The 26,282-nt window shown below is 42.7% G+C and overlaps 1 protein-coding gene across 2 annotated transcripts in view; it reads left to right on the top strand.

Moving 5' to 3' along the window:
* The window catches only part of malt1 (MALT paracaspase 1), a 139,458-nt gene extending 114,982 nt beyond the window's left edge, over positions 1-24,476 (top strand). The window contains exons 16-18 of one of the 2 annotated variants that reach the window (XM_085974308.1): positions 7,379-7,504; positions 9,275-9,367; positions 23,184-24,476. In XM_085974308.1, the coding sequence (XP_085830434.1) occupies positions 7,379-7,504; positions 9,275-9,367; positions 23,184-23,771 (807 nt within the window). In that variant the 3' untranslated portion in view covers positions 23,772-24,476. The remainder of the gene's footprint in view (positions 1-7,378; positions 7,505-9,274; positions 9,368-23,183) is intronic. The other variant, XM_085974313.1, reaches the window with a different exon arrangement.
* Positions 24,477-26,282: the final 1,806 nt, after the last annotated feature.

The following is a 26,282-nucleotide window of genomic DNA, read 5'->3' as shown; positions in this document are numbered from 1 at the left end:
CGGGACCAGCATTACAGTGTGACAGCAGAGACTTTCAACATGTAGCGAGCTGAATATATTTTGTAAATATAATCACGCACACTTGCTTTTGTATCTTCAGCATCTTAAAATAGCATAGATGGCATTTAAATCTGTAAAGAAGTCAAAACCGGTGGATGTACTGCACTTAGATTTCCAGAAGGCATTTGATAAGGTGCCACATCAAAGGTTATTGTGGAAAATAAAAGCTCATGGTGTAGGGGGTAACATATTGGCATGGATAGAAGATTGGCTAGCTAACAGGAAACAGAGAGTAGGCATAAATGGGTCATTTTCTGATTGGCAAGATGTAATGAGTGGTGTGCCACAGGGATCAGTGCTGGGGCCTCAACTTTTTACAATTTATATAAATGACTTGGATGAAGGGACCGAAGGTATGGTTGCTAAATTTGCTGATGACACAAAGATAGGTAGGAAAGTAAATTGTGAAGAGGACATAAGGAGGCTACAAAGGGATATAGATCAGTTAAGTGAGTGGGCAAAGATCTGGCAAATGAAGTATAATGTGGGAAAATGTGAAGTTGTCCATTTTGGCAGGAAGAATAAAACAAGATGCCTATTATCTAAATGGTGAAAGATTGCAGAGCTCTGAGATGCAGAGGGATCTGGGTGTCCTAGTGCATGAATTGCAAAAGGTTACTATACAGGTACAGCAAGTAATTAGGAAAGCTAATAGAATGTTATCGTTTATTGCGAGGGGAATTGAATACAAAAGTAGGGAGGTTATGCTTCAGTTATACAGGGCATTGGTGAGACCACATCTGGAGTACTGTGTACAGTATTGGTCTCCTTATTTAAGGAAGGATGTAAATGCATTGAAAGCAGTTCAGAGAAAGTTTACTAGACTAATACCTAGAATGGGCGGGTTGTCTTATGAGGAAAGGTTGGACAGACTAGGCTTGTATCCGCTGGAGTTTAGAAGAGTAAGAGGTGACTTGATTGAAACATATAAGATCCTGAGGGGTCTGGACAGGGTGGATGTGGAGAGGATGTTTCCTCTTGTGGGAGAATCTAGAACCAGGGGTCACTGTTTAAAAATAAGGGGTCGCCCATTTAAGACCGATGAGGAGACAGAGGGTTGTGAGTCTTTGGAACTCTTCCTCAGAGGGCGGTGGAAGCAGAGTCTTTGAATATTTTTAAGGTAGAAGTAGATAGATTCTTGGTAAGCAAGGGGGTGAAAAGTTATCGGGGATAGGTGGGAATGTGGAGTAATTGGATCAGCCATGATCTTATTGAATGGCGGAGCAGGCTTGAAGGGCCGAGTGGCCTACTCCTGCTCCTAATTCGTATGTTCGTAAATCTTGGGTCTCTTTTACATTCAGTGTCCCTCCACATGATGAGCTGTCGATCTCAACCGGACCCTCAGACTAAGTGCAGAGCAGAGCTGGCGTGCCTAGCTAGCGGGATTTGGCAATGAGCCCAGTTCTGTTCAGAATTCCCGCAGAGTGGAATGGATATTGTCCACAATATAAAACCATCTGTCAACCTGACCATTTTTTCAGTTGAAGTTCAGGGTGGGGAGAATGGAAAAGAAGTAAATTACATTAAATAAAATGAAAGTAAGATCTACAGAATATCTTTTTGAACATATGCCAGGCATCGGTAATACTATGGAAAAAACACAGAATCGGAAATCAAATCTTGAAAAATGAGCGAAGAGGTAAACCATAAAATAGTTCAGAATCTATATGATTTGGGAAATTGAAAGCCTTTCAGATTTTTCAGAGAACGTTGAGAACTGCTAGTGTTGTTTTATTGCTAAAAGCACAGATTAATCCAAGGTTTAAATAAGTGAGTGACATAATTTTACTTCAGTCATAACACATTTCTGACCAATGTTGCATTTGTACTAAATTCCTCTGACTTTTTTTCACAATCATTTACCCATTTAAAATAGCCAGGCTAATTAATGTCATTCAGTACGACTGTGTTAAAGTGTCCATATAAGAACAGCATGTCAGAAAATATACCCATTGAGGGCAGGAAATACTAAAATAGATGCCACTTACTCAAACCATTTACATAGAAACATAGAAGATAGGAGCAGGAGTAGGCCATTCGGCCCCTCGAGCCCGCTCTGCCATTTAATGAGATCATGGATAATCATCCAAATTCAGTACCCTGTCCCTGCTTTCTCCCCATATCCCTTGATCCCTTTAGCCTTAAGAAATATATCCAACTCCTTCTTGAATATATTTAATGAATTGGCCTCAACTGCCCTGTGTGGCAGAGAATTCCACAGGTTCACCACTCTCTGGGTGAAGAAATTCCTCCTGATCTCAGTCCTAAATGGCTTACCCCTTATCCTTAGACTGTGACCCCTGGTTCTGGACTCCCCTGCCATCGGGAACAGCCTTCCTGCATCTAGTCTGTCTAGTCCTGTTAGAATTTTATAAGTTTCAATGAGATCCCCTCTCATTCTTCTAAACTCTAGCAAATATAAGCCTAATCGACCTAATCTCTCCTCATATGTCATTCCTGCCATCCCAGGTATCAGTCTGGTGAATCTTCGCTGCACTCTCTCCATGGCAAGAACATCCTTCCTCAGATAAGGTGACCAAAACTGCACACAATACTCAAGGTGTGGTCTCACCAAGGCCCTGTACAATTGCAGCAAGACTTCCTTGCTCCTGCACTCAAATCCTCACGCTATGAAGCACGGTGGCATAGTGGTTAGCACTGTTGCCTCACAGCGCCAGGGACCCGGGTTCAAATCCAGCCTCGGGTGACTGTGCAAACTCCACACAGACATTCTCCCCGTGTTTGCGTGGGTTTTCTCCGGGTGCTCCGGTTTCCTCCCACAGTCCAAAGATGTGCGGGTTAGGTTGATTGGCCATAATAAAAATTGGCCCTTATTGTTAGGGGGGATTAAATACGTGGGGTTACGGGGATAGGTCTTGGGTGGGATGGCTGTCGGTGTAGGGACCGGGTGCTAGGGTTTGGATGATCAGCCATGATCTCGTCGAATGGCGGAGCAGGCTCGAAGGGCCGAATGGCCTACTCCTGCTCCTATCTTCTATGTTTCTATGTAACATACCATTTGCCTTCTTAACCGCCTGCTGTACCTGCATGCTTACCTTCAGTGACTGGTGCACAAGGATACCCAGATCTCGTTGCACTTCCCCTTTTCCCAATCTATTGCCGTTCAGATAATAATCTGTCTTCCTGTTTTTGCCACCGAAGTGGATAACCTCGCTTTTATCCACATTATACTGCATTTGCTATGCATCTGCCCAATCACCCAACCTGTCCAAATCATACTGGAGTTTCTCTGCATCCTCCTCACAGCACACATGCCCACCCAGCTTTGAGTCATCTGCAAACTTGGAGATATTACATCTAGTTCCCTCGTCTAGATCATTTATATATATATATTGTGAATAGCTGGGGTCCTAGCACCAAGCCCTGCGGTACCCCACTAGTCACTGCCTGCCATTCAGAAAAAGACCCGTTTATTCCAACTTTTTGCTTCCTGTCTGCCAACCAGTTCTCTATCCAAGACAGTACCTTACCCCCAATCCCATGTTTTTTAACTTTGCACGCTAATCTCTTATGCGGGACCTTATCGAAAGCCTTCTGAAAGTCCAAATACACCACTTCCACTGGTTCTCCCTTATCTATTCTACCAGTTACATCCTCAAAAAATTCCAGTAGATTAGTCAAGCATGATTTACCTTTTGTAAATCCATGTTGACTTTGTCCAATCCTGTCACTGTTTTCCAAGTGCTCTGCTATTACATCTTTTATAATGGACTCTAGCATTTTCCCCACTACCGATGTCAGGCTTACCGGTCTATAATTCCCCGTTTTCTCTCTACCACCCTTCTTAAATAGTGGGGTTACATTAGCTATCCTCCAATCCATGGGAACTATTCTAGAGTCCATAGAATTTTCGAAGATGACCAGCAATGCATCTACTATTTCTAGGGCCACTTCCTTAAGTACCCTAGGATGTAGATTATCAGGCCCTGGGGATTTATCGGCCTTCAATCCCATCAATTTCCCTAACACCATTTCCCTAGAAATACTGATTTCATTCAATTCCTCCCTCTCATTAGACCCTATGTTCCCTGACATCTCTGGGAGGTTATTTGTGTCCTCCTTTGTGAAGACAGAACCAAAGTATGTGGGCAATGCCATACAGTAATATTTTGTCTGATGAATTCTGTATCAATGTAATGGTGTAGTATGTTGAAGAAGTGTCACTATACGTCTGTGATAGGAACATGAATAATTAGCATTTAATTGTATTCCACTTGTACGTTGAAATACACTTCAAAGGGAAGCATATGTTGGACATGTATGATATTGAGGAAATGGGAATAACTGAAGTGATTGTGGAGACTTTGGTAAAATATTTAGGAGCTCTGCAAATACAGGAGCTCTACCCGAGGATGGAGAACAGCAAATGTTGTTACAGTATTCAAAAGAAAGAGAGATGAATCAGGGAATTGTAGACCAGTTAACCTAACATCTGTAGTGGGAACAATGTTCACTAGCACTGTGTGGCATGCTATTGATGCTCATCTCAAGAACACAAAAGCCATCACACTTCGAGTTCTGTGCACAGTTTTTGCTTTCCATGTTATAAAATTGATAGAGGCACTGGAGAAGGTTTACAAGAATGATTCCAGAACTGAGAGGTTATACCTATTGCAAAAGATTGAATGGGCTGAGGTTCTTTTATCTATAAAAGTGAAGGCTGAGGGGTGGCCTGGTAGAGATCTTAAAGATTATGAAAGGGTTTGATAGGGTAGATGTAGGGAAGATGTCTCCACTTGTGGGCAAGACCAGAACTAGGGGCCATAAATATAAGATAGTCACTAATAAATCCAAGCGGGAATTCAGGAGAAACTTCTTTACCCAGAGAGTGGTTAGAATGTGGAACTCACTGCCACAAGGAATAGTTGAGGTGAATAGCATTTAAGGGGAACCTAGATAAACACACGAAGGAGAAAGGAATAGAAAGTTATGCTGATAGAGTTAGATGAAGAGGGGTGGGAGGAGATTTGTGTGGAGCATAAACACCAGCATAGGCCAGTTGGGCCGAATGGCCTGTTTGTGCTGTACATTCTATATAATTCTATGTAATAAGTAAGGCAAATAATTTGCTGCTGTGAAATGTCTCACTACTTCCTGCAAATTCCTACATTTGCCAAATCGGAACATAGGAGTAGGAGTAAGCTATTCAGCCCTTTGAACCTGTTCTGCCATTCAATTAGATCATGGCTGATCCTCAATTCCATTTATCTGCCTTTGCCACATATTACCTAACAAAAATCAATCGATCTCAGTTTTGAAAATTTCTATTCACCCAGTATCCACAGCCTTTTGGAGAGAGATCCAGATTTCTACTACACTTTGTGTGGAGAAAGTGCTTCATGATTCCACGCTTAAATGGCCTACCTCTAATTTTAAGATTGTCCCCTCTTGTTCGTGATTCCTCCACCAGATAATAGTTTCTCTGTATCTACCCTGTTGAGTCTCTTAATCATTTTAAACACCTCGATTAGATCACCCCTCAACCTTCCAGGGAATACAAGCCAAGATCATGAAACCTCCTCATAATTTAACTCTTCAAGCCCTGGTATAATTGTGGTGAATCTGCACTGTAACCCCTCCAAGGCCAATATACCTTTCCTGAGGTGTGGTGCCCAAAACAGAACACTGCCAAGGCTGGGTACAGTTGAAGTGTCATTTCCTCAAGTTAAACAAGTGGGATTATCCAGTGGATATAGGGGTAGATTTTATGACATAATGCTCCAGGCACAGAGCTTCATGCAACATGAGTGAATGTTAGGAATTTGGGTGCAGAAGTCAGTGCCCTCATCATGATTGTCTACCCATTAATTTTAGTAGGCAGAAAATTGTGTAGATGCCCATTCAGTCTGAATGAAGCTGTAATGAATAAACCTGATCATGTAATCAGGTGGACCTCTAGGCCACTTCACTATAGGGTAAATTCAGCAATACTGCCCTCTCACTAGAAAGATTTGCTTAACGGGAGCACCCATGGAGATGAGGATACTATACTATAGAACTGATTATCTGCCCCACGGTCTCCTTGAGTGAGACGTCCAGCTGGGAGCAAAGGATTACTGAATGAACCCTTATAAGTCAGAACAAGATGTTCTAATTCATATAGATCATTTATGAGACCACTACTGGAATCACAGAAACCCCACAGTGCAGATAGAGGCCATTTCGGCCCATCGAGCCTGCACCGACACATATCCCACCCGATCCCCGTAACCCCTACACCAACACATATCCCACCCTATCCCCATAACCCCATAACCCCACGTATTTAATCCCCCCTAACACTAAGGGTCAATTTTTTATCATAGCCAATCATCCTAACCCGCACATCTTTGGACTGTGGGAGGAAACCGGAGCACCCGGAGGAAACCCACGCAAACACGGGGAGAATGTGCAAACTCCACACAGACAGTCACCCGAGACCAGATTCGAACCCGGGTCCCTGGCGCTGTGAGGCAACAGTGCTAACCACTATGCCACCGTGTGTTATGTGTAGCAAAATCGCAAACACATTCTTTGTAAATGGGCTTCGTTGCACATACTGTACAGAAGAAATAACTTCCCCTCCCCCATTGTGTGCAGTTTTTTCAAAAGGGCATTGATGCCTTGCTGATTAGTTTGGAGAAGAACAAATGGGGTTGATTCCTTAATCAGCACAAAAGTGCAGCTTAAACATTCTATGGCTATTCTGTTGAATTGAATTGAATTGCCTTTGATACAGAATGTTTTTGAGTTCTGTAACAATTTCAATGAAGAGGTTTTTAAGTGTTCTGGTGAAAATCAGGTGAAATCTGTTTTATGAAGCAGAAATGCAGTTTGTCAAAACATTTTGCTGAATCAGGCAGAGCATAATCTGATCACACCTTGTGAGTTTCTTTAAATCACAATTTCATCATAGGCAGCAGTCTGTTAATCTCAGATTTTCACTGTATTTGACAATGCCACCGCATAGAACATTCAGTTCATTGCTCTAAAGTTTCACTGTCAGCCCAACAAAGATCCTACCCACTTCCAGCTTTTCAGTGTTTTATCTGTAACACATACAGCAGCAAATGTGATCTTTTTCTTTATTTCTTAATGATCATAATAGACATCCACATTATAGACCATATTTAGACTTCAGGCAGATAAAGTAGTAATATTTTCATATCACCTCTTATTTATTTTTGAAATTGAAAGCTAACCTGCTGCACCTAAAACTGCGCGTAACCACATAGTGAATAATTGGCATTTATTTTCAACATGATGAGACAAGTAACCACAAACTACTTCTATTTATGATTTTTTGTTATGCAAACAGGACCTAGACATAGATCCTAAAAAGACAAACAAAGGAACGCCGGAAGAAACCGGCAGCTACCTACTCTCTAAGGATTTACCAGAGCAATGTCTATATACCAGACTGAGCGCCTTACAGAAACTGAAGGTAAGAGGTTCATACTTTGAATGCAGATACGAAACCATAGAACAGTAATAGATGATGTCTGATTCTTATTCCACACTATTTAAAACCAATCTGGTACAGTGTACTGCTCTTAATTTTAAGTCAGTTTGCTAGCCCACTTTACACCGTGATGGTAGTTCACTGGGGGTGGGAACCAACAGTGTAGGAAGTGCCTACCTCAAATAGGCGGTGCCTCATTTCAGCTTTCCTTTGGGGACAGGGATATGCTGCTACCATTTCCCGATGCTTTGGCATGCAGGCAATAATTTCTAATCCATGCCCATGGCGATACAGCGTTAATAGGAAATCAGCTGACTTAAAAGGCACAGGTAAACACATTGACATGCAATATTTCAGCCATATTTTCATTATTTTGGCTTTTTTCTTTCTATTGATACTTGGGTTCTCATGGGCCTTTGCGCCAATTGTTATAGTTCTTTTCCACCACAGCACCATTATTTTCACCAGTTAGCTTCCTAATGGAATTCCCCTAGTTGAAGTGTTAGAAAGAAGAAACTCCACAACAACATGCATTTATATAGCACCTCTAACTTAGTAAAACGTCCTAAGGCGTGTCTCAGAGCATTATCAGACAAAATTTGACATCCAGCCACATAGAGATATTGGGACAGGTGAGGTAGGTTTTAAGTAGCGTCTCAAAGGAGGAGAGAGAGGCAGAGAGGTTTAGGGATGGAATTCCAGGGCTTAGGGAGTTGAAGGCATGGACAGCAATGGTGGGACAATGGAAACGGGGATGCACAGGAGGCCAGAAATGAAAGAGTGCAGAGATCTCGGAAGTTTGTAAAACTGGAGGAGGTTAAAGAGATAGTGAGGGGCGAGGCCATGGAGGCATGAGAACACAAGGGTGAGAATTTTAAATTTGAGGCATTGTCGGACCGGGAGCTTAATGTAGGTCAGCAAGTCGGAATCTGTGCTCATCTACCAGTCTAGCTCCTCGAGCCTATTCCATTCAATCACATCATGGGTGATCTGTACCTCAACTCCATTTACTCCTTTGCTCCATATCTTTTGATACCTTACCCAACAAAAATCTATTGATCTCAGTCTTGAAAATACCAATTGACCCAACATCCACATCCTACTAAAGACGGCTGTGAGTGGGCTATCTAACTAGCCTATTGGAGAAGTGTCAAAGTGCAGAAAATAAAAAAATACTGAGATTCAATTTCTGGCCTTCACAATGGATCGCCCGAGCTGCTAAGTTGTCTCTGGTGTATTCCATACTTCAAACAAAACCGAGCACTTTTTGTCACACAGTTATTCTTCAGTTTGGATTCAGACATGCCAAGGGAAGAAACCGAGATGGGCTTACTAGGAAACAGCTTTAACTTTGCACCTGTTTGGCTTTCTCATTCATGTCAACTGGCATACTATCCATGATGATATGCTCCTGGCTGCAGCACTATAAACATGCTTTGAACTAGGTCACACAGAGACATATGAAACTAAAATATTACAAAAACAAAGTTCCTCTCATTCTCTAATAACATTGTTCAGTATTTGTAAATGTTTCGTTAACCAGGCGTAAACAAAAATAAAAGCTGACCTTTCCATTTATAGATTCAGAGATCTTGTACCAATGGAATATATGTAGCTGTGCATGTCACTCTTTTGCCAAAGCTTTTTTCTCTGGTGTTTTCCTAGGTTGCTGTTGCATTTAAAATATTTTAACCTTTCCAGTCTGAGGGAGAGGTTACATTCACCCTTCATACTTGTTGCCAATCTTCTCAGCCCGCAGGACATCGCTGCAGGAGTTCTTCAGGACAGCTTCCTTGCCCAACTATCTTCAGCTGCTTCATCAATGACCTTCCCTCCATCATAAAGGTCAGAACTGGGGCTGTTCGCTGATTATTGCACAGTTTTCAGTTCCATTCACAATTTGTCAGAAAATGAAGCAGTCCATGCCCGCATGCAGCAAGATCTGGACAACATTTAGGCTTGGGCTCATAAGTGGCAAGCAAAATTCGCGCCACACAAGTGTCAAGCAATGACCATCGACAACAAGAAAGAGCCTAACCACCTCCCCTTGATATTTAATGGCATTACCATTGCCAAATCCCCCACCATCAACATGCTGGGGATCACCATTGACCAGAAACTCAACTGGACCATCCACATAAATGCCATGGTTACTGGAGCAGGTCAGAGGCTGGGTATTTTGTGGCAAGTAGCTCACCTCCTGACTCTGCAAAGCCTCTCCACTACCTACAAGGCACAAGTCAGGAATGTGAGGGAATACTCTCCAGTTACCTGGATGGGTGCAGCTGTAACAACACTCAAAAAGCTTGACACTCCCTTGACATTCTGGCACTCCCTATCTAACAATATTGTAGAAGTACCTTCACCACACGGACTGCAGCAGTTGAAAAAGGTCCACCGCCACCTTCTCAAGGGCAACTAGGGATGGGCAATAAATGCTGGCATTGCCAACGATGCCCATATCCTGAGAATGAACAAAGAAAATGTTCTATGAGGATGTAAGAAACCATGACCCAACAGAACCTGTTCCTATCACAGGCCTGGTACAGTTTGTCCTGCCACAAACTCCATCCTATCTAATCAATGGCAGAAACAAATGTATACATAAATACACCCTAATTTGTCAAGATAATCAAACAAAACTCTAGAGTATTAATCCATCCCGATATCCGAACTGTGCAGACAACATACCCTCTGCTCCTAGTAGCACATTGTGGTAAACCACTGTTTGTATTCCTGTTTGTCCTGTTTGTATTCCACTGTGTACATGCCTGGACATGCCTCGGCTGACTCCTCCCACAGGTCCTAGTATAAAGGTGACTGCTCCCCAGCCCTTGGTATCCTGGACCGGTCGACCACTCGAGGCAGACCTCCATTCTGTTGTTAATAAAAGCCTTTAGTCACTCTTCTAACTCTGTCTTTTATGAGTAATTGATAGCGCATCACACATAAACTATTGATGCCCCGTGGCATATTTGATCATCTCAGTCCATAACTAAAGGAAGAAGAAGGAACTTTCATATATATCATTGCCTTTCACAACCTCACAATACTTTTTGAAGTATAGTCAGTTGTAATGTAAAGAAATTTGCAATGCAGCGAGGTCCCACAAACAAAAGCTATCTCTATAACCTTACCACCAGCTCTTTACACAGGATCGTTCACTAGAAGCACGTCCACATAGCCACCCTGTGATTGGCAGGGAGGAGAGGAGAATTCTTCCAATTTCTTGCCTTTCTGAAGCTATATTAGTTTTAAATCTGCCCTCCCAAAAACTGCTTACCATCATAAGCGTCACCACCTCCACATCATGAGCAAATGTTCCTGCTCGAAACTTTGTGCCCATCAAGCCAATTCCATCTCTCCTCTGGCTGCTTTCTAAGAATGAACCCAAAGGAGTGCAGTCCCAGCATCCTACCTGACCCTGGCCTGAGCTTCAAAAACCCCACATTTGGTCCATTGCCAAGAGCACTTACTTTAAACTCCATATCATTGCTCATCTACACCCTTAAACAACGACCACAACCACAAAGCTTCAATTGCAGGTTTGATTTCTCCAATGTTCTCCTTACTGGGATTCCAGTTATCCAGAATTCTGCAGTCATTTTCGGGTTCGGATCTCATTTTGAATGCTGCCGGCAAGGTGTGGGCACAGCTGCTGGGTTTGGGAGAGTGGGTAATCGGCCGTCCACTCTGAGCCGGCTAGCGGGTTGGGCCCATCTGAAAGTTGCAAAAGGAGGGCCTTTAGTGTCAGTGGGCTGGCCAAGGTTCACTCTGTCTCCCCCTCCCACCGCCGCCCGCTTTTGAGGTGTGAAATGGATGTCCGGCAATTGTAAATCACCCTCCTACTGTCTATCTTTTCCCACTGTACCAACTTCTAGAATTCTCATCCTTGTTTTCTGACCTTTCTCTGTACTTGCTTAACCCAATGTATGTTGTGCATGATTTTATGACCATCAAAACTAATATGCACTATTTGTGAGCAAGGCTTTCTGCCAGCAAAGTGAAGTTGGACATTTACCCTTTATATAAATGTAATTTGTTGCTGTTATTGCTGAAGAGAAAGCTTTAATGCAGGGAGGTCCATGGATTGGGGTCTCCTCAACCACTGAGAATAATATTCCATAGACAGCTGACACAAAAAACACTCCCATATGATTCTCCAATCAATGCCCTGAGGAAGGGTTGTCTGGCCTCATCCCAGCTGTGGCAGATGACCTTGATAAACAGCGTGGGTTTACTATAAATATTGGATTAGGGTATTATGGGGCAACCACTTCGCTTCACTAAAACTCAGGAGCCTAATGAGCCTAGCACCTGCTTGCACACGTGCTCCCAGCCCTTTGCACTTGTTGCCCATGTTGGGACATGCTGGGCACCTCAGGTATGTTGCAGGCTTCAGACACAGTGTCCAGGAGAATTTCTGCTGACGTGGTGGGACACCTAGAATTTTGGGCCCACTTTGGTTTGTAAGAAAAACATTGCCGCCTAGCTTTTCCAGTAGGTGAAGTTAGTCACAAATGGCTAGAAGCAATTATATGGGTTGAAGATATATATGTTGCCCATGCTACAATCTCAAAGGGCTGTGAATCCACATGTGATACAGGAGTCAGCGATTGGAAACCTATAGCCCATTGATTGTTTCAACTCTCCTAGACAAACCTGGGCTAGAGGATAAGAACATAAGAAATAGGAGCAGGAGTAGGCCATTTGGCTCTTCGAGCCTGCTCTGCCATTTAATAAGATCATGGCTGATCTTCTACCTCATCTCCACTTTCCTGCATTATCCCCATATCCCTTGATTCCCTTAATATTCAAAAATCTATCGATCTCTATCTTGAATATACTCAACGACTGAGCTAAATGGAAGACCGCACTATTCGGTCCCCAGAAAACAGCATGAAACTTCTCCCCTAGAGCAAGATATGGGGCAGGATTTTCCACTGCTTATCATTGCAGCATCAATCAGGCAGCTGGAGTAGCAAATGGTCACCAGTCTCACCCCAATGGAACTGCAATTCGCTGGTAAATTTTTATCAGAAAAGGGTTCCAAAGTGACCAAGGCTGAGAACTGAATATTCAGGGGTATTTGCCATTTCGTAAGGATAGGCAGAAAGGAAAAGGAGGTGGTTAATAAGGGATGAGATCAATGCAGTAATGATATTGGCTTAGAAGATGTTTGGGTGGAGATGAGAAATAATATGGGTAAGAAATCACTGGTGGGAGTGGTCTGCAGGCCCCCAAACAGTAGCCACACTGTAGGACAGAGTATAAATCAAAAAATAATAGAGGCTTGTAAGAAAGGTATGGCTATAATCATGGGAAATTTTAATCTTCATATTGATTGGACAAAGCAAATTGGCGAAGGTAGACTTGAGGAAGAGTTCTTAGAGTGTATACGGAATGGTTTCTTGGAACAATACGTTGTGGAACCAGCCACGGAGAAGACTATTTTAGATCTGGTAATGTGTAATGAGGCTGGATTAATTAATGATCTCGAAGTGAAAGATCCTATTGGGAAGAGTGATCGTAGCATGGTAGAATTTCAAATTCAGTTTGAGGGTGAGAAAGCTAGGTCTCAAACTAGTGTCCTGAGCTTAAATAAAGGTAATTACAAAAGGTATGGTTTCCTGGAGTGTTTACAGGATGGTTTCCTGGACCAATATGTCGAGGAACCAACCAGAGATCAGGCCATCTTAGACTGGGTATTATGTAACGAGAAAGGATTAATTAGCAATCTTGTTGTACGAGGCCCCTTGGGTCTGAGCGATCATAATATGATTGAATTCTTCATTAAGATGGAGAATGAAGTAGTTGACTCAGAGACTAGGGTCCTCAATTTAAATAAAGGAAACTACGATGGTCTGAGGAGCGAGTTGGGTAGGATTGATTGGGGAATGGCACTCAAAAGGTTGACGGTGGATAGGCAATGGCAAACATTCAAAGACCGAATGGATGAGCTACAGAATTTGTTCATCCCAGTTTGGCATAAAAATAAAACAAAAAAGGTGACTCAACCGTGGCTAACAAGGGAAATTGGGGATAGCATAAGATCCAAGGAGACGACATATAAATTGGCCAGAAAAAGCAATAATCCTGAGGATTGGGAGCAGTTTAGGATTCAACAAAGGAGGACAAAGGGATTAATTAAGAAAGGGAAAATAGAATATGAGAGTAAGCTTGCAGGGAACATAAAAACTGACTGTAAAAGCTTTTATAGATATGTGAAGAGAAAAAGATTGGTGAAGTCAAGCGTAGGTCCCTTGCAGTCAGAATCAGGGGAATTTATAATGGGAAACAAAGAAATGGCAGACCAACTAAATTTATACTTTGGTTCTGTCTTCACAAAGGAGGACACAAATAACCTCCCAGAGATGCCAGGGAACATAGGGCCTGATGAAAGGGTGGAACTGAAAGAAATCAGTATTTGTAGGGAAATGGTGTTAGGAATATTGATGGGACTGAAGGCCGATAAATCCCCAGGGCCTGATAATCTACATCCCAGGGTACTTAAGGAAGTGGCCCTAGAAATAGTAGATGCATTGCTGGTCATCTTCCAGAACTCGATAGACTCTGGAACAGTACCCATGGATTGGAGGGTAGCTAATTTTACCCCACTATTCAAAAATGATGGTAGAGAAAAAGCGGGGAATTATAGACCGGTAAACCTGACATTGGTAGTGGGGAAAATGCTAGAATCTATTATAAAAGATGTAATAGCAGAGCACTTGGTAAGCAGTGACAGGATCGGACAAAGTCAACATGGATTTACAAAAGGTAAATCATGCTTGACTAATCTACTGGAATTTTTTGAGGATGTAACTGGTAAAATAGATAAGGGAGAACCAGTGGATGTGGTGTATTTGGACTTTCAGAAGGCTTTCGATAAGGTCCCACATAAGAGATTAGCGTGCAAAATTAAGGCACATGGGATTGGGGGCAAGGTATTGACTTGGATAGAGAACTGGTTGGCGGACAGAAGGCAGAGAGTTGGAATAAACGGGTCATTTTCCGAGTGGCAGGCAGTGACTAGTGGGGTACCGCAAGGATCGGTCCTAGGACCCCAGCTGTTCACAACATATATTAATGATCTGGATGAGGGAATTGGATGTAATATCTCCAAATTTGCAGACGACACAAAGCTGGGTGGGAGGGTAAGCTGTGAGGAGGATGTCGAGAAACTCCAGTACGATTTGGACAGATTGGGTGATTGGGCAGAAACATGGCAAATGCACTATAATGTGGATAAATGTGAGGTTATCCACTTTGGTGGCAAAAACAGGAAGGCAGATTATTATTTGAATGGCAATAGATTGGGAGAAGGGGAAGTGCAAAGAGACCTGGGTGTTCTTGTGCACCAGTCGCTGAAGGTAAGCATGCAGGTGCAGCAGGCGGTTAAGAAGGCAAATGGTATGTTGGCCTTCGTAGCAAGAGGGTTCGAGTACAGGAACAAGGATGTCTTGCTACAGTTGTACAGGGCCTTGGTGAGACCGCACCTTGAGTATTGTGTGCAGTTTTGGTCGCCTTACCTGAGGAAGGATGTTCTTGCCATGGAGAGAGTGCAGCGAAGATTCACCAGGCTGATACCTGGGATGGCAGGAATGACGTATGAGGAGAGATTGTGTCGATTGGGCTTATACTCGCTGGAGTTTAGAAGATTGAGAGGGGATCTCATCGAAACCTATAAAATTCTGTCAGGCCTGGACAGACTAGATGCAGGAAGGATGTTTATGATGGCTGGGGAGTCCAGAACCAGGGGTCATAGTCTAAGGATAAGGGGTAAGCCATTTAGGACTGAAATGAGGAGGAATTTCTTCACCCGGAGAGTGGTGAACCTGTGAAATTCTCTGCCACAGAGGGCGGTGGAGGCCAGTTCATTAAATATATTCAAAAAGGAGTTGGATATATTTCTTACGGCTAAAGTGATCAAGGGATATGGGGAGAAGGCAGGGACAGGGTACTGAATTTGGATGATCAGCCATGATCTCATTGAATGGCGAAGCAGGCTCGAAGGGCCGAATGGCCTACTCCTGCTCCTATCTTCTATGTATGAAGGCAGACTTGGTTAAAGTGGACGAGGGAAATATATTATAGGGTAAGACTAGAAAAGCAGTGGCAAACATTTAAGGAGATATTTCATAACTCTCAAAGATATATTCCAGGGAGAAAGAAAGACTCTTGAGAAGGATGAACCATCCCTGACTAACTAAGGAAGTAAAGGATGGTATCAAATTGAAAACAAAAGCATACAATGTTGTGAAGAATAGTGGAAAGCCAGAGGATTAGGAAAAATTTTTAAACCAGCAAAGGACGACTAAAAAAATGATAGAGAGAAAATAGCTTATGAGAGTAAGCTGGCAAGAAATATAAAAACAGACAGTAGGAGTTTCTACAGGTATATAAAAAGGAAGAGAGTAGCTAAAGTAAATGTTGGTCCCCTAGAGGAAGAGTCTGGGGAATTAATGGGAAACAGGGAAATGGCGGAGACTTTGAACAAATATTTTGTATCGGTCTTCACAGTAGAAGACACTAAAAGCATCCCAATAATGGATAATCAAGGGGCTATTGGGGTGGGGTGGGGGGGATTAAAACAATCACTATCACTGGGGAGAAAGTACTAGGCAAACTAATGGGACTAAAAGTGGACAAGTCCCCTGGACCCAATGGCCTGTATCCTAGGGTCTTAAAAGAGGTGGCTGCAGAGATGATGGATGCATTGGTTGTAATCTACCAAAATTCCCTGGATTCTGGAGAGGTCTCAGCGGACTGGAAAACTGCAAATGTAACACCCCTATTTAAGAAAGGAAGAAGACAGAAAGCAGGCAACTATCAATCAGTTAGCCTAACATCTGTCATTGGGAAAATGCTGGAGTCCATCATTAAGGAAGTGGTAGCAGGACATTTAGAAAATCATCATGAAGTCAAGCAGAGTCAGCATGGTTTTATGAAAGGGAAATCATGTTTGACAAATTTGCTGGAGTTATTTGAGGATGTAACGAGCAGGGTGGATAAAGGGGGACCAGTGGATGTCGTGTCTTTGGATTTCCAGAAGGCATTTGATAAAGTGCCACATAAAAGGTTAATACACAAGATAAGAGCTCACGGGGTTGGGGGTAATATATTAGCATGGATAGAGGATTGGCTAACTAACAGAAAACAAACAGAGGGTTGGGATAAATGGGTCATTTTCAGATTGGCAAACTGTAACTAGTGGGGTGCCGCAGGGATCAGTGCTGGGGCCTCAAATATTTACAATCTATATTAATGACTTGGATGAAGGGACCAAGTGTAATGTAGCAAAATTTGCTGCTGATACAAAGATAGGTGGGAAAGCAAATTGTGTAGAGGACGCAAAGAATCTTCAAAGGGATATAGATAGGCTAAGTGAGTGGGCAGGAATCTGGCAAATGGAATATAATGTGGAAAAATGCGAGGTTATCCACTGTGGTAGGAAAACTAAAAAAGCAAATTATTGGCCCAGAAATTCGGGTCTCCACGGGTGAGTACACATGGGGTACTCCCCCGTAAGCCCAATGGAAGTGCCGGTTTTCTGCATGCGCTGCGCATGCGTGGGAAACTGGCACTTCCGTTCCCCTGAAAGAAGGTGTTCAGAGTTCGAACGCGTGCGCAGGAGAGGCTGCGCGTGCGCATAGAACTTATTTTTTTTTGCAGGTTTTCCCGGGAGGGTAAGTCTCCAGAAGTTAGACATTTAAAAAGCAGTCGCAAGGCCTGCTCTTTACAAGGTAAGTGGTGAATTAATTAAAATTAAAACATTTTTTCCACAGATTTATTATTTTTAAATACTTTAAAGAAAGGTAAGTTTATTTTTAGCCCCGTTAGAAAATTAAAAAAATTTCAAAAATTTAAGTTATTGTTTAAAATAGTTATTTCATGCAATTTATAGTTTATTTTAAAAATGTGATTTTTTTTTTAATTTATTTGAAGATTTAGTGATGTTTTGGGGCTTATAGTATTTATAAGTTTGACAGCCCTTCCTGTCAAACTTATGAATGAAGCATTCCCTGCTCCGGTTGGCTCTCCATGGCCCACGTGATCCCAGGGGACGCATCGAACTAACTGCGCCCCTGGGATACGCAAGCACTGCGCGCCGGCAGTTGGGGGAGGCCCAGGATTGCAATTCCACGCGGGCCCACAGCACAACGGCCAGCGCGCAAGGGAAGTGCAGGTCGGGGGCTTACACCCGCGGGAAGCCCTCGACCCGAATTTCTGGGCCATTATTTAAATGAGGAGAAATTACAAAATGGTGAGGTACAGAGGGATCTGAGGGTCCTTGTACATGAATCACAAAAAGTTAGCATGCAGGTGCAGCAAGTAATTAGGAAGGCAAATGGAGTGTTGGCCTTTATTGCAAGGGGGTTGGAGCATAAAAATTGGGAAGTCCTGTTACAACTGTACAGGGCGTTGGTGAGACCACACCTGGAGTACTGCGTACAGTTTTGATCTCCTTATTTAAGGAAGGATCTTCTTAGGCAGTCCCTCGGAACTAAAAATGTGTTCTCAGGTGACTGAAAAGTCCAATGTGGGACCTACAGTCTGTCACTGTTGGAGTTGTCCATGAGGGTCCTGATGTTTCAGGTCCCGAACTTCATTTTAAAGGGTGGAAGATGCCTGTGCGTGAATTCTTTTAATGTGGGGTGGCCGTTGCACACCAGCTACCACACGGGCTTGACAGAGCAAGGTCTTGGTCCAATGGCAAGGGGATCCAAGACGATTGGAGACCAGGCTCTGTTACAGTGGCCTAGCACACAACACACTCCTCCTGTCCTCCTCCCTCCTTCCCGCAGGTCCTCTCTGCCTGGGTTTCATAGGCTATAACCCTGTAGTAACAAAGGCATTAAACATTAAAAGATGCATCAAATGTTAAACTCAACCAGGTGCTTCCTGTGGAGTCCAGCAGATCTACCCTAGTATTGAGTATGAGGCTTCAGGAAAGGAGAAGAAAAGAAATTGGGGTTGGGAAGGGCAATTTTAACTAAAATATGGTTGCTGAGACCAATTTGAACATCCCTACTGCCGATGCCACATTTGAAAGCGGCAACCTCTGCAGAGACCAAACATTTTCAAAGGAATACATTCAACATTGGCCTTTATTGCAAGGGGGTTGGAGTACAAGAGAAAGGAAGTCTTGCTACAATTGTACAGGGCTTTGGTGAGACCACACCTGGAGTACTGTGCACAGTTTTGGTCTCCTTATCTGAAGAAGGATATACTTGCCTTAGAGGCAGTGCAACCAAGGTTCACTGGATTGATTCCTGAGATGAGAGGGTTGTCCGATGAGGGGAGATTGAGTAGATTGGGCCTATACTCTCCAGAGTTTAGAAGAATGAGGGGTGATCTCATTGAAACGTACAAAGTTTTGAAGGGGCATTGACAGCGTAGATGCCGAGAAGTTGCTTCCCTTGGCTGGAGAGTCTAGAACTAGGGGACACAGTCTCAGAATAAGGGGTCGGCCATTTATGACTGAGATGAGGAGGAATTTCTTCACTCAGAGGATTGTGAATCTTTAGAATTTTCTACCCCAAAGGGCTGTGGCTACTGAATCGTTGAGTATGTTCAAGGCTGAGAGATAGATAGATTTTTGGACTCTAGAGAAATCAAGGGATATGGAGATCGGGTGGGAAACTGGAGTTGAGGTCGAAGATCAGCCATGATCTTATTGAATGGTGGAGCTGGCTCGAGGGGCCGCACGGCCTACTCCTGCTCCTAATTCTTATGTTATGAGCACTGCTCAAGCCTTATCTGCATAATTAAGAAACTCTGAACCCGCCCTCAGATTACTTACATTTGCAATAATTTTCTATTGCTCCTTTGACAAATCCAACTACATAAGGAATAATCCTCGTTAAAAAACGAGGAAATACACAAGAATGAGACAATTATATAAAATACCTTGAAGTACCTATCTCACACAAAAAAGGACTGAATGACTCGCTGCTGTGACGACCTGCAGCATCGGAAATGCAGGTTGAGTACAGCTTTCCCTTCCTAACCACAAGCACTTCCTCAAAACCATGCCGCTGTATGACTAATAACTGCCCAGTGCTTCAATATCCTTTTAGTATGGAGACCAGAACTGCGCACAGTGCGCCAAGTGCGGTCGAACCAAGTTTCTGTATAAATTTAACATTAACTCCCTGCTTCTGTAGTCTAACCCTACAGAAATAAACCCCAGTACATTGTTCACACTCTTTGTGGACTTATCAACCTGTGTTGCTACTTCTAATAATTTATGTATCCGCATTCCCAGATCTCTCTGCTCCTCCACCTCATTTAGTTTCTTGCCTTCCAAGGAATAAGTGACCTCCTTATTCCTCCTACCAAAATGAACCATCTCACAGTTTGCTTTACTGAATTTCAGTTTGTCATTCATCTGCCCACTCTCCAAGCCCGTTTATGTCTTCCTGTATTTCGATGCAGTCCTCCAAGTCATTAACTATATACCCCCCCCCCCACCCCCCACTATTATCTTCAAATTTCAGCACTGTACCTCCAATTTCTGCATCCAAATCATTATAGTATATGATGAACAATAGTGATCCCAGCATGGATCCCTGTGGGACACCACTTCCCACTTTCTACCAGTTAGAGAAACGTCCCTCAACTCCTGCCCTTGGTTCTCTTTTTTCTTATAACCATCTTTCAATCCATTCTGCTATCTGGCCCCGACTCCTTGCTCCCCGACCTGTCAGGTGTCTCTAATGCGGCACTTTATTGAAGGCCTTCTGAAAGTCCATGTATACCATATCTGAAAGGGTGGTAGAAGCAGATTCAATAGTAACATTCAAAAGAGATTTGGATAAATACTTGAAGGGGAAAAAATTTAGAGCTTTGGGGAGAGAGCGGGGTAGTAGGATTAATTGGATAGCTCTACCAAAGAGCCGTCACAGACATGATGGGCCAAATGGCCTCCTTCTGTGCTGTATCATTCTATGATTCTATATCCACTGCATTGCCCGTGCCTAACCTTTCTGTTACTTCTTCAAAGAATTCAGTAAAGTTGGCTAAACACGATCTTCCTTTTAGAAATCCACGCTGACTTTTTTATTTATATCCTCCGTCTCTCGATGTTTGGTTATCTGATTTTAGCAAAGATTCTAGTGACTTGACGTCAAGCTAACTGATCTTTCATTCCCTGGATTAGTTCTACCTCCCTTTTTGAAAATAGGAATTACCAGTCCTCTGGCACTATTCCTTTTTCTATTGAATGTGTGTGTGTGAATACCAGTGCCTCCACTATCTCCTCCCTAGTGAGTATCCCGCAGGTGCAATCCATCTGGACCCGGGGCTTTGTCCCCCTTAAGTTAGTTGGTCTAGTATCTCCAATTGTTCCACCTTAACTGTTGTAATATCCCTCTTGACTTCCTCTACTATCATTTCCTCTTTGGTAGTCTCTTCAGTGAAACCGGAGGTTAATATCCCTGATATTTCAATATCATCTCCTGAGAGTTTCTCTCATTCATCCCTTAGCAGCCGTTTCTTAATTCTTCATTTGTTACTCATGTGCCTATTCAATATTTTTCCTACATCTTTTATATTCTTTGATATTTTCATTTTATATTTCCTCTTTGCCTCCCTAATTGTACTTTAACCTCTTTCCTCAGCTCATCATATGCCCTTCCGTTATCATCTCCTTTATTGTTTATGTACTTTACGTTCTTTAGATTCAATTTGATCCTCACCTCTTTATTTGTCCAGTGCATCTCATCCTTGACTAGTCTGTTCTTATCTGTAGTGGAACATATTTCTCCAGAACTCTATCGAGCTCCCCTTTAAATATTGCCCACTGTTGTTTTACTCCTTTGTCTGTCAATACTTTTCTCCTGTTTACCTTCCTTAGCTTCATCCTCATTTCCCTCATGGTTGGCTTTTTTCCAATCTATTTTACCTTTGCACGATGTACTACCTATCTCTCTCAATCATTATCTGACAGCACTCCCTAGATATTTGCCTATGCTTACTTCTTTTATCTGATCATAATCACAGGGGGTAGGGGGGTGGATTTCAGTTCCCCCCAAATAGACTGGCAGGGAGAAAGAGTGACTGACCTGAGGACAAGGGGATGGAGTTTTTGCGATGTGTACAAGATTTATTTCTGACCCACAGGGAGGGAGGTGGTTTTCCTACATTACAACAGTGATTGCACTTCAAAAAGTGCCTCATTGGCTGTAAAGCACTTTGGGAGGTCCGGTGGTCGTGAAAGGCGCTATATAAATGCAAGTCTGCCTTTCTTTCAATATGCAAGAACCCCAACAAGGGAGGAAGCGCTGCTTGACCTAGCAATGGGAAATGCAAAACTAATCCCATTGTCCTGCTCTATTCCCATAGCCCTGAATCTTGCTCCGCATCACAAATTCATCTTTTCCCCCCTATACGTGCATTGGAGGCAGTTCAGAGAAGGTTCACGAGGTTGATTCCAGAGATGAAAGGGTTGTCTTATGAAGAAAGGTTGTGCAGTTTGGGCCTATACTCGTTGGAGTTTAAAAGAATGAGAGGGGATCTTATTGAAAAATATAAGATTCTGAAGGGACTTGACAGGGTAGATGCAGAGAGGATGTTTCCCCTCATGGGGGAATCTATAACTAGGCGGCATAATTTCAGAATAAGGGGGCACCCATTTAAAACACAAATGAGGAGGAATTTCTTCTCTGAGGGTTGTGAATCTTTGGAATTCTCTTCCCCAGAGAGCTGTGGAGGCTCGGGCATTGAATATATTTAAGCTGGAGATAGACAGATTTTTGAATGGTAAGGGAGCCTAGGGTTACGGGGAGCGGGCAGGGAAGTGGAGTTGAGGCCAAGATCAGATCAGCCATGATCTTAATGAATGGCGGAGCAGGCTCGAGGGGCCAAATGACCTACTCCTGCGTCTTATGTTCTTATGGTATCCAGCGGGAAGGAGCAAAAATGGGTAAATGGAGTTGAGGGTACAGATCAGCCACAATCTAATTGAATGGCGGAATAGACTCCAGGGGCTGAATTACCTACTCCTGTTCCTCTATTCCTACAATTGTTTTGCACTATGATGCAGTTTCCTGTGGTGGGGGGACTAGGGCGGTGGAAATGCCCGTCTCAAACTAGTGGGCACTTCATTTATTCAAATTAATTTAGAGAATGCTAATCTTGCATGCTATTTCCCACCATTCTGACCAGCAGGAGATAAGACATTAATTACACCAATATGAAAAGGGTATCCCAGAGTTGCGAGGTAGTGGTAAGTACACTGGAGGTCATGGAAAGTAGACATTATTATTAAAGTGAGTTTATTTTGGGCACAAAGTCAAAATGACCCCCTTTGAATGCAGATCTAAATATATCAGAATTTAAACATTTGTTTTTCCTGACAGAATGTCCTTATTATAATATCACTTAATCTGTAACAACCACAACCTATAGTCATCTTTTGCAAGTTGAAAAACATGGCACAGGGTTATAATACTTCATTTGAACAATTCTCCATTTGGTAATATGACGTAATATCCTATTCACATAGCCTTTTCAGGAGGCCTGTATTCTCATTATTTCGTAACATTTGCAGGTTTACACCAGTTTCCTGCTTCAACTTGTAATCTGTTTGTAGTGTTTAGTTTCTTGAAATAAAATGATGGAGAAGAAAAAGATCTCAATTCATGTTCTTCTGTTGCAGGAGCGGCTGGTGTTCACAGCCTGCCTTCGATACCAGTACCAAGGACTCGATGAACCTGTAGAAGAAGCCAAGGAGGTAGATGTAGGCAAACCGCTCATCGCAAAGCTGGACATCCACCGTGCCATCAGGAGGAACAGCTGCCTTGTGACCTGTCCCATGCCTCACAGTCCATCGCACAGTCCAGTCCACAGCCCGTCTCACAGTCCAGTGCGAAGCATGGTTTATAGTCCAGAATTTGAGCATTACCACCACCATCACAACCAGCATTATCAAGATAACTCTCATCTCGGGGTCTACAACCCAAATTCGGCCATGATGGGTGCTACGGGATGCACCATTCCTTCTGATAGCTGTAACTACACCACATATACACACATGTCAGACTGGGGTCAAAGACCCCACTTCTGTAGTAACAACATAAGGCAGATCAATGTCCCTGTTGAGAATGATATCAATGATCTGCAGTCTGATTTCACTGACTGCCTGCAGTTCACTGAGCATAAATGCACAAATAGTTATTCTGAATATACTGAAGAGGATTTTCCAGTGGAGCAACGCTGGCTCCCCGCTGGAAGTAACAAGATGTAGAATACATCCACCCTAATGACACGCCAGTGATCGGAATACATCATCCAACGTATTCCCCATCATTTGCACACTAGTAACACTGGGTATTAGGAAAGCCAAGCATCCGGAGTTGCTAGGGATGTAGAGGAGAGTTTTTTAAAAGTTAAAGAGCTGCCTTAGTCGATGCAGCTGAACGCAGGCCGATCAACTGCATAGGTTAAGCGAGTTTTGGTCAATTTTTAAAAAAAATAATAAAAGGAGCAGCCTCATCAGCCATTTTTCATCCCTCCCCGGACAGACACCCCATTGGTGGCCAGGGTCAGGTGTGCAGGAAAGGGGCAGGCAGAAAGCCTACTTCCCCACCCCCCACCCCTCCCCTCCCCACTGTCCCCCTTCTCTCCTATATGCTTCTCTCATGCCAGTCAGGTAGAGTTACAAGTGGACCCTGTAATCTTTGTTCATTAATATTTAACCCAAACTGTTGTATAATTGTTTGAGCCTAACGCTTATGGAGAAAGCCAGAGCTATTAAATGTTAAAGCTGCAGTATTTAATGCTTAAAAGCTGTTTTGTGCACTGCATTATACTGAGGAATGTAAAGTTAGAAATTTCCACATGCAGTACTACCATACAAATGTGCTCATGTGGCTTTTCTTTGCCATTTTAATGGGGATTTAGATCTGTTTACAATAAAATGATTAATGCCTGTATTAAAATAGTAAACCAAGTCATGTTCTACTATTCCCATTAAGCATTTGTACACTAATATCACACACCATAATTTTTATGTTCTCACTCATGTTAATGAGCCTTTCTGGTAATATGTATTTTTTTGCATTTCTTCTATATCAAGTTATTCAGTAATGTACGTAAAGGCACCTACTTACCACCGTTCCCGTTAATTTTTGTTTGGGTGCACTGCCCCTTTAAGGGGCTGCACGGCCCATTCAAAATACCGCGCATGTATATTTTTTTTCCATTGAAGAGCCGGCTGTGCGGGAAGTCCAGCGAGCCGCACAGCTTAAAGGAAACATTGCTGCTTCGAGTCATAATGGTACAGAAGGAGGCCATTTGGCCCATCGCGTCCGTGCCCACTCTCTGTAGAGCAATCCAGTCAGTCCCATTCCCCCGGTCTATCCCCATAGCCCTGCAAGTTTATTTCCCTCAAGTGCCTATCCAGTCTCCCCTTGAAAACATTAAGTGTCTCCGCTTCCACCACTTCTGTCGGCAGCGAGTTCCAGGTCCTCGCCACTCGCTGCATCAATAAAGTTTTTCCTTTTTATAAAGTAATCATACCGAAGAAAAGTGCTACCAAATCAACTGCTGAGACTCTCGAGGACTGATACTTTATGAATAACAAATTAATTACTAACATTTGCTGCTAAATTCGCAGAGTAAGATAGAGAAAAGATGATTAGGTCTGAACATGTTCCTAATGCATATGCTTCACAGACTTCCTTCTTTTCTTGCAATGCTGATCAGTATCAGTAAGGAATGATTTGTTTGCTTAAGGCTCTGGCTTTGGCCTGTGGGTTTTGGCCTGTGGCTACTGGGTCCAAGTTAACATTTAATTACGCTCCAACTGACTGCCATAAAGAACTTTGATTATGGGTCAAGTTATTTAACTCTTACCTTCCTTATATTTAATATAAAATTTCCAAGATCCATGGACTGCAGCAGTTCAAGAAGGTGATTCACCACCACCTTCACAAGGGCAATTAGGAATGGGCAATAAATGCTGGCCTTGCCAGTGATGCCCATATCCCATGACTGAATTTAAAAAAAAGAAAATACTAGCTCTTTCATTATTTGTTTCTATTTCTCAATGGGTTTGCACAAAGTTTTCAAACATTGTCCCTGCTGCATTAATCAAATAGTTATTTTATTACACATTGCACTGATGTATTTTGTAAAAATGTACAAGCTGCATTATTGTTGCATACCCAATAGAAAAACGAAGGACTCGCAGCACTAGAAGCAATACTACTACTGATTTTTAACCACGTCAGAACTGTTGAAAATGTGCAAATTTACTTTTGTATTCTGAAATGTTTTCTATATACAATAGTTGTAATCTAGCATTCTTTAACCATATAATGACTCTGTAATAATGTGCCAGAAATTACTACAAAGGCACATCTTGCAATGAGTGATGTTAATTGGACTTTTTACAGAACAGCGAAGCGATTTCAATGTCACATCCGGGACCTCATGAACGCCGCACCCAATGGTCTTTCTCCTTAACCAATGAAAGAAAAGGATGGAGAAGGAAATAGGGTGAATTGGAATCAAACCAGATACGGAAAGAGAAATAAAGAGAGTGCATTAAGTGAGATAGAAGAAACAGCCAGAAATGAAAAGTAAAAAGAACAAACAGGAGCAGAGGGACATTGTAACCCAGTTGTGCTTGGGAACTGATGTATTTGGTCGTTAAGAAGTTAATGAGTGAATGGCAGGGTAGTTGTGCAAAATGTAGAAACATTGTTGAGCCATGAAGTATTGAACAGCAGCCCCGTCCAGCATGATCTGGAAG

Source organism: Somniosus microcephalus, chromosome 2, assembly GCF_052327205.1.
Source record: "Somniosus microcephalus isolate GS21.2 chromosome 2, FLI_Smic_1.0, whole genome shotgun sequence".
NCBI classification, from domain to species: domain Eukaryota; kingdom Metazoa; phylum Chordata; class Chondrichthyes; order Squaliformes; family Somniosidae; genus Somniosus; species Somniosus microcephalus.
This window is presented reverse-complemented; position numbering and strand designations above follow the sequence as displayed.